This window comes from Carlito syrichta, unplaced genomic scaffold (genome assembly GCF_000164805.1).
Source record: "Carlito syrichta isolate Samal-C Ts95f unplaced genomic scaffold, Tarsius_syrichta-2.0.1 Scaffold308847, whole genome shotgun sequence".
In the NCBI taxonomy this organism is placed as follows: Eukaryota; Metazoa; Chordata; class Mammalia; order Primates; family Tarsiidae; genus Carlito; species Carlito syrichta.
In genome coordinates, this window is record NW_007252943.1 from 1,762,063 (window position 1) to 1,771,930 (window position 9,868).

The 9,868-nt window shown below is 37.8% G+C and overlaps 1 protein-coding gene across 1 annotated transcript in view; it reads right to left on the bottom strand.

Moving 5' to 3' along the window:
• The window catches only part of BTBD9 (BTB domain containing 9), a 183,250-nt gene that overhangs the window by 155,405 nt on the left and 17,977 nt on the right, over positions 1–9,868 (bottom strand). Inside the window, exon 2 of the mRNA XM_021716591.1 lies at positions 1,491–1,624. Within this exon, the coding sequence (XP_021572266.1) occupies positions 1,491–1,624 (134 nt within the window). The remainder of the gene's footprint in view (positions 1–1,490; positions 1,625–9,868) is intronic.

Sequence of the window (9,868 nt, forward strand, 5' to 3'; positions counted from 1 at the left end):
ATTGTAGAGATGAGGTCTCTCTGCCCAGGCGGGTCTTGAACCCGTGGGCTCAGGCAATCCACTCACCTCAGCCTCCCAAAGGCGCAGGATTACAGGCTGAGCCACCGAGCCTGGCTTCTAATATTGTTTTTAAAAAATTAGGTAATGCTTCAAACTTGTTAATTTTCAAATTACTCAACAGTCATAAAAATTATTAACAGTTATATTTAATATTAAAATTACAACCATAACAAAATTAAAACAAAAGTAATTATTTTAGTTGAGCTCTAAAAACTCTATACATCAGAAACAACTCCACGCCTGCTACTTTATTACTATTACTCTCTCAAATTTCCATAAATGAAGGATTATGTTTTAGACACAGCAGGAGTTGGCAAAATTTAGGCTCGGATCATTCAAAGAATTAGTTATAGTTTTCAGGATAGTTACTACCATGTTTTTAGTATGAACATGTGTCCCGATATGGACAGAACTTGAAAAGGAGAGAAGACCTGAGTCCCTTGGTAAATGCACAGAATTTTTAGTCATCTCATCTCCCCACCTGAACACACGAGTCCCTTCTCAAAGAAAGCTCCCGTAAAGGCACACATATAAGATCTTTACATGATCTTTACAGCAGATGAGTAAAAACTTGTGGGCATGGGAACAAAAGAAGTGGAATGACCACCTTAGATGGGAAAAGCCACTCAGGGCATTTAGAATGTCAAGACCTGGGATGGAACTGTACATAATGTCTAGACTAACTTTAGATGGGAAAAGCCACTCAGGGCATTTAGAATGTCAAGACCTGGGATGGAACTGTACATAATGTCTAGACTAAACATCAACTAAAACAGAAACAAAAGCAAAACACAACAGAAAACAAGCAAGCAAACTAGTAAACCAAAATTAAAAATACCCTTTCCAAAGATCAGTTAGACGGTATTTCCTGCCCAATAACTTGATGTTTACAATGAAAATTCAGTCACTTTGGTCTTATTTAAATCATATGCAGGTACTTTCTTGAGGTGAACTTGGCCATCCCGGGCAAATAGGAATTCATGTGTTCAGGAAAAGAAGATACTCTCATACTGAGCATACCAGTTGTATCAAATCCAAGGCCAAAATACCTGCACTGCCTTGGAAAGTGTGAACATCCAATCAATATTATACAGACTTCCTTCCTGAACTAACCTACCATTAAATATAGAAAAGCCCTTGGTGTGAAAGGCTTTGTCTGACTATCATAAACAGTCCCTACAAGACTAATCTGGGTGAATCACTGAAATATTTTCACTTCTTAACTACTAGTACAACATTTATATTCATTTTTTAAAGTTTACTAAAATTGTTATTTTGATAACTTCTAAAAATGTAAGGTATTCCCAATGTCACTCAGCCATAAGACATGCAAACCAGAGTCCTTAGAGCTGATTAAAATGAGTTAATGAAATAACAAAATATTTGAAGGTAAAATACCTAATATGCAAATGTGTAATTGTAATACTTACCTATCAGGCCCTTCTCAAGAGTGAAAGTTTTGTTTGTAAACATACATTCAAAAGCCACAATGTGAAAAATCTTGTTCACTGTGTTGTGAGTCCCAACAATCCGAATATACCTGAGAGTAAAAGGAAAAGAAAATCTGTTGAAAATGAGTTTCTGCCACAACCAAGCCAAGAATAACAGAAGAAGGAGATACATCACTTAAACATAAAATGTACCAAGACATGGACTAAAGGAGATTTTGAACTTGACTTCAGACCCTGTACCTGCTCCTTAGAGGTAGCTCCCACTAAGCTTAGAACTATAGTAAAATTAGAGAGCTGTCACTTCCCGAGAATTAAGCAGTACTTAGATCTGATTTACCTAGAAAATCAAACCAGGTACTGTTCATTTCACCCCTGAATGTCACTGATACTGGAGAATAACAAACAGCTTCTCCCCTCATCTTATGGTTAGGAATGTGCCTCTGCACATGTACACAAATAGAGGTAAAATCAAATGCTTTCCAACTCAATGGAAAATTTCATCCATTGGAGACAAATGCATGAAATGAATATTTCTTTCTTGTTTAAAAGAAAAAATTCACAGAAACTACTGAAAACAATTCATAGTTTCTTTAATTTTAATATTGCTCCTAAATCCTTGTTAGGAAGTTAACCTTACATACTTACGCCAGCCCCCCACTTGGCTGCTGGGAAGCCTTCTCCTGACCAGAGGAAGTGATGTGCAGAGATGGCCCAGCCTGCTCTGCAGTCTCACTCCTGGCCACATGAATCTGGCATCTGCACAGAGTGCAGAGTTTCACTGGGCAGGCCTTGAGCATCTTGGCCTGTTCATCCTCTAGCTCCCTGGAGGCTTTATCTCCGACAAACAAGCATTAACCTTGGAGCAACTTGCTCTCTTCACTCTCCAAAGGAACCTGACAGTTCACAGGTTAATGAACAAACTCACTCTTCTGAGTGTCACACAATTCCACAGGGAATGTGCCACACATTGTCTTACTGGAATTCAAAGGTAGAACCAGGAAAAATAACTAGATTAACTGATAACATTCTCCAAAATTATGAACTATGCACTCTGAAGGATGGATTATATTAAATCAACAGATTTCAATTAGGATATGACATACTGGGCAAGGTTTTAGTTATATCATCCCCTCTGCTGTGTAAAACAACCTTCCATTTAGATGATCTAATTTTACTTCTGAGTTAATCGCTGTTCACTAATTCAGTAATTTCCTTACATTTCTCATCACTCCAAGTTAACTGTATAATGTAAATGTCGATTTAGAAAATTCCCATTAAGGAGACTATATCTGGGGTTTTTATATCAAGGGCTATTTTCCCTCCTGTTTCTTCAAGCCTAAATCTCATGGCGTTCCCCGTGCACCTCATTGAGCCATCTGCTCCTTTACACGAGCTGATCACTCATCTTCATAACCAATATTAATGCTATCTCCTGAATTGGTTGCTCAGTATGCTAATATCCACTGCAGGGAGATAGCACTCTTCCTGTGTTGAGAATCAGGGCCACTGCTACGTGTACCAGAGTCCTCTGGTTAAGAGGAAGTTGGCCCACATCTCTTCTTTCAAGTCCTCAGGGTAGATGGGAGGCGCTTTTTTACTGGGTTTGGGTGGGTGGTGGGTTCGTTTAAAGTAAGTTCTTAATGGTCTGGGTAGGACAGATTATGTTGTCCTTTACTGTTGGCAGTGACAGCATCTCTGGTGCTTGCTGGAAGGGAAGGGGTGTGTTAAATCTGGCACCTTGGCCTGAATCTAATTTTGTTCATTTCCTTAAACCCACAGGAACTCAACCAGCATAGCATTTTCAACCGCACAGGGCTGTGACAGCCTGAGCGCTGTTGTCTGTAACCTTGGAAGGAATAGAGGGAATGTGACTTAGTGGAATTTGATCAGATCATTTTCCTCTTCCCTAGGTCAAGTCTCCAACAAAGAAGAGACCGTGCTCTCACTGTTCACAGAAGATCCAGAAAGTGAATAGGGCCGTTCCTCACTGGCGGTTCTTAAGGTTAATATAGTCCAAAGGGGCTGACCGAAGGGGCTGTGGTGATGTTCTTTACCTCCCTTTCTTTCCTTTTAAAACATTATATGGAAACACGCTTTCCAAGCTTAGACAATAGTCAGTTCCCAAATTTTACCCAGTGCAAATACCAGGAATAGGAGAAAATATGCGACCTTCTCTTCCATCACCCCCCAGTTATAAGAAACTGAAAATAAAAATTTGCACTGGAATACATTTTACAGCCTTAATGATAGTGTTTGTGATAATAAACAAAGCAATATATATGGTTGGAAAAGCACTGAGAAATGCTTCCAGATAAAAAGTTCGATATAAATGAAGATAATGTTATCTCTGCTGCATAATCCTGAGGTCAAATTAGCAATTCACTACTGTATATCACACTTTTTGATTAGTCTGCTATATGTAACGCTCATAACAAGTTTAATTATTCTAGTTCTACAATACTTTCTAAATCTCTACAAAATTATAGCATAATTTACAAAAATGGCATGAAGCTCTAAATTCAAATATACATTTTAAAAAATGGTAACATCAAAAGAAAGAAGCCATGCTCCTTTTTCTCAAGCAAAAAGTTGTAGATATTCTGGACTTTTTCCTAAACTAATAATCTAGACTAGAAATTGCAAACAGGCTTCAACGACTGGCCCGGACTGGTAGAGCAGCCTGAAGTTGTGTATTAAGACTCAGAGGCCCTGCCCAGCTCCAGGAGTGCCCTGATCCACGTGCAATGCCTGGAGAGGAAGAGGCAGCACAGGGATTATCCTTGATCATGAGCGCACATTTCCTCACTGGGGCTCACAGTAGAGTATCCTAAAGGTAAAAGAAGTTATTACCACCTGAGTTATTAAAAATCCAAGGTATGGGGATGGAAGAAAGTCCTCTCTTTCTGTTTACTTTTATGGAAAAACAAAACAAAACTTAGTTCTGGGTCATAGCATCTAAATAAGAGAAGTGGATACCACATTTTCTCTGTTACAAGAGATTTAGAATAACAGGTAAAGTTTAAGATTTTTTTTTTCTTTTCAGTATTCTCTCTCCAATGCAAGTTAGACTCTGATTTAACCCGATAATAAGGGCAGTGACGGTTAGTGACTTCATCAGTATGTAGAGAGGAAAACTGCTAAAAAACATAACAGATATCCTTTGTTCTTGCTAAGGTCCTCAACAGCAGCTCAGACAGTTGGAAGATAATTAAAACTTACACAGTGCCGAGGAAGGCAGATATGCAACAGATTGGCCATTTCTTACGAGGATGAATTCTGTCCACACAAGCCCTAGTGTAACAGTCTGTTTCCCATTTTCTCCTCCCTTCCCTATGTTAGCTGTCTTCAAGTGGCTGACAAAGCCTAGAGATTGAACACAGTTCAGAACAGAATTTTTCAATACAGAAGTTTCTAGGAGCTATAAGATTGTGGGTGAATGAGATTCTATCTTCTTTAAGAAAACAAAGACTAAACCCTCCAAGAACAGTACTCTAATACTGAAAGGCACTCGAGAGTTCTAGAACAACAGGGTTTTAGAGTCCAACAGAATCAGGTGTAGTCTAGCTCCATCACTTAATTAGATGGATCACCTAGGAAAAATTTTTAAAAAATGTTTTTGAACCTTAGTTTCTTCCTCTATAAAATGAAGTCAATAACATAAGCTTTACAGGGTATTTAATGAGGTAAGTATTCAAAATATCTAATGCATTGCTTGGCAGAGTAGGATATCATTAAATAGGATATTCAAAGAGCAGATTGTTGGATGCAAAATTTCTTGGTTTGTACTTTGAGAATGCTGGTTGTCTGGGAGAGTACAGTAGTATGCCTTATCCATGGTTTCTTTTTCTGTGGTTTCAGTTACCCGCAGCATAGTACGGTAAGATATTTTTAGAGAGAAAGAGAGACAAACTGTAATCACACAACTTTTATTACAATATATGAGAGAGGTCCCAAAAAAACCTGGAATTTTTTTTTGGAGGGAGGGCCCTTGTAGTACAGGCTTCCTCTACTAGGTAAGTATTCTAGGAACCCACTGGCATCAGTGTACCAGCTACCACTGTTGTGAGAGGCTGTGTTTGGTTTCAGTGAATACATCTTTTGGAGATTCTTTCTTTTTTCTTTTTTTTGAGTTGGAGTCTCACTCCATCACCAGGCTGGAATGCAGTGGCATGCTCATGGCCTTTGCCTCTGTTATATGTTCACCTAACTTATGTACTGAGCACATTCCACTCCAAGATAAAACAGAATTTGGTAAGAAATATTTAAATGAGTTCTTAAGAGATCTACTAAAGCCAAAATCCATCAGAATTCTATTCTTTGGTAAACAAAGTTTTAAATTCTCAAATTGAACTTTATAGTCTTGAGTTAAACAAAGAATCCTGAAAACTAGAGTTAGCCTAAGACTGGTGCACAGGAAGGGATCCTTAACATTTTGGTTCTTCCTCTAAGTAGCCATGGAGAACTCTGAGGAGAAACACTGTTCCTTATTGTGGCCAGAGGCAGGCCCCCAACAAGATCTTTAGCTACAACATTTACCAGAGATTTGGGATTCCTCTGGGTTTGAATGTACCATTTCCAAAATCTATTTGACCTTTTCCTTTAAGAAGATACTAAGAATGTACGTAAATAATTTCCTAACCCAAGAAGCAGGTAATATCTGTGTGTTTCTCCAGTATAAAATTTTTTTCTAGCTCTGGGTATAATGGTAGTGCTCTTATAATCAAACCATAGACTGGAGGGGGAGTGACTTCAGGTCTTGTTGCTAAGGCAGCAAGCAGAAAACAAGTTTACTGCCAGAATGACAAAAAGCTTCTAGAAAAAGCATGTTGCAACTGAAAAGATTTGTTACTCTTAGGAAACCTTCCCCCTGGCTGATCTGTGGAGCTATAGATTCTCCTCTACTGACTTTAGCAAAGGGCCCCAACAGCATTTGCTTATTTGGGAGACGAAGGATTATAGAAAGGTTAAACACTGTGTGCAGAGTTAACCTAAGCAGAGGCTACTGTCTCAGAAGGCAGCCCAATGCTTCCTGACCATTCGCCTTGCAGAAGGAACAATCATGTTCCAGCACCTCCACTATTCAACCTCAAAGGCAAACAAAACAGAAGTCATATTGTTTTTCAGAAAAAACTGATGCTATATAGAATCAAGTATACGGAGGCGATAGGATGGGTAAAAATAATTCATCATAACCCAGTGATACCCAAAATAGAAAGTCATTCCAATACTAGAGATAAATATTTAATTGCTGTTTTCTATTTGGGAAACAAATGAACTATGAACAGTAGGCTTTTCCCATTCCCCAAATATGCAGAATCTAAGACTTGCCATAATAGGCCTTCAATTTACAAAATTATATTTGGAATTCATATCACAAAAATAATTTAATTATAATATTTATGTAAATCATCTGAAAATGGCACAAAATTTAAAATTTATTTATTTCATTTAAATTTTGTGCTTGCATATTTACCAGTCAATAGCCCTCCTAGGAATACTGGGTAAGTCTGTTATTAATCAAGATTTAGTAAACACCTACTAGGTGTAAGAAATTATGCCAAGTCCTGTGAGGAACAGACCAGAAAGATAGGACATAAGCCTTAATCTGCACAAGTTTATGTACAGTTTAGAAGGCAAGACTAAAACACATCAAACTATATGACCTGACAGAACTGAGTCAAATGAAAACCCAGGTTCTAGTCAGAGCTTTATCTAATACATTTATTAGATATACAATGGGGGGTAAGTTCCTTAATTTCTCTCAGTCTCAGGCTCCACGTTGGTAGTAGCGGTAGAGAGAAGGACATGGCAGCTTATTATCTATTCACATATTGTTTAATCTTAAAACACTGATTTTAGCAACATGAACTTTAAAAGTCCTCTCGGGAACTACTCTTGCTTCAAAGATGAAAACAAAACAAACATGGCTAAAGGAGAAGTAATTCCCTTTCTGTCACCCCCGTCTGCATGATCACTGATTCATCCAATCAATATTAACCGAGCACCTACTATGTAGTAGCTACTGTTGCTGGGTTCTGGGATATGGGATTGACAATTACAGATAAAATCCTTCCCCCACAGAACTTACATTTGAAGCCTGGAGACAAACAGCAACCACAAAGAATCAAAGAATTATCCACTGATTGGTAGGTGATCTATTTAGCACAGAACTTTATAGGCGAATTTGCTAAATTTAAAGGATAAATAAGCCGGGCTTGGTGGCTCAGCCTGTAATCCTGCGCTTTGGGAAGCCGAGGTGAGTGGATTGCCTGAGCCCGCGGGTTCGACCCGCCTGGGCAACTTGGCGAGACCTCATCTCTACAATAAATCAAAAATTAGCCGGGCGTGGTAGCGCACGCCTGTAGTTCCAGCTGCTTGGAAGGCTGAGGCGGAAGGATCGCCGGAGCCCAGCATGTCGAGGCTGCGGTGGCCAGGAGTGGCCACTGCACTCCAGTCTGGGTGACAGAGTGAGATTCCAACTCAAAAATAAAAAATAAAAAAATAAAGGATAAACAGTTATAACACCTTTACCTTCCATAATAAAAGAAGGGTCTTTTTATTCTGGGAAGGCACAATTAGTTCTGTCCAAGAACATGGCTGTAATGTAAATGAGTCTGGGGTGTAGCCATAGTACACCTACTACAGCTATTTAGCAGAATATAGGCAAAAATCTAATTAAGTTAGGCTTCTTAGCATCTGGAAAGAGGAACTGATTTGAATTTCATGGACAGAAATATCTTGCTTATTTCATGGTTTAGCTTGCTTTCTATTCTTCCTATTTTTTTCAAACTGTAATTTTCAAGGAATTATAGAGAGAAAATGAGAAGTGGAGCATATAAAATGAAAAATGAATAAGGGAGAAAGGGAAGGGGTGAGAACGGGGAAAACAGGGAAAGAGAGAGATGGAAAGAAGAGAGAAGACAGAAAGAAAATGAATATGAATAAACGAATCCCTTCTGTCTCTGTTATGTGCTAATGTGAACAAATTCCAATGTGGGAATAATTTTAACCAGTTTTATTATTCAATAAAACATTTGAAACCAACAAAAAGTATATTTTAAGAAAAAGAACTAAATTACCAAAAGTTCAACATTTGCATTTTTTCATTAATTTTTCCCCTAGCCCAAGATGCTTAGGGCAGGGAAGAGAATTTCACTAGTTTTATCTTAAAACGGCTGTATTATCTTTTTCAGTTTATCCAACAGGCTATGCATTTCCATGAAAGTAGACAAATGAGTCTAATGAAATTGTGCACTAAAGAAAAAGCAGAAGAACAACTATGACCTGTAACATGCCTGCTTTAAGGATCATGGTGGGTAAAGAAAGTCGTCCTCTTTTTTAACCTAAGACTATGGTGGGTATATGTCATTTATCATAACTTCAAATTTTAAAGATTGAAGGAAACTTTTTCTTTTTGAGTAGTAAATTAAATAGAGAAGGAAGAAAGGTAAACAGAAAGAAAAAGAATTATTCTCTCCCCAAAGAAAAATCTGAGAATTCTTCTAAGAATGTAAATTTATATACCCTGAGAAATAAGACAGGAATTGCCCAAGATGGTCGAAAAATAGAAATGAAAACTAAGTGTCAAAACCAAGAGAGTAATAAAAAGAGCATAGAGAGTAAGGAAATCACAGATCTTTACTCTAGACCCTTGAGAAACTAGTACTGAAATTAACATAAAAGCTAACAACTTCTGAACTTATCACATGTACAGCCTTTGAAGGTATTATTTTCTTTCATAGAAAACATACCACACATACTCATAAAACCAACTGTAGTATAGATTCATATATATATAACAGTAATATATAAAATGTGTTATATGTCATACATAACATTATATATGATAATAATATAGGTTCATCTTCAGGCTACAGATTTCAAAGTTCAACAAGAACATGTGGCCCTTGAAGCCTCTGTATTTCTTTACAAGCTAAAGAAACCTCTTCCAAGCAATAGGTTCTCAGAAAATGAACTGAAATATATTTGGAAAAAATAAGTTCGACTCATAAAAGTCCCACATATGCAACTTACTATCCCTAGGCTGCTTCAATGCTCACAGAAAATTTTAGGGACTCCCCTTTACCCCTTCTGAAATTCTAAACCTCTACTTAGAGAGTGAATCAGAAAAAAAAAAAAATCCAGAGATTAACCTCGCATGCAATTCAAGCATCAGTATAATTATGTATAAGCTATCAACAAGAGGCAGAATAGTCAAAGTAAATAAAAATAATATAACAGAAAACTTGGGGAAAATATTCACTACCAACAACAGCACAGGAAATGCAAACAATAATGGGGGGGGAGAGAGAGAGAGAGAGACAAAGGGAGAGGGAAGGGGAGGGGAGTGGAGGGGA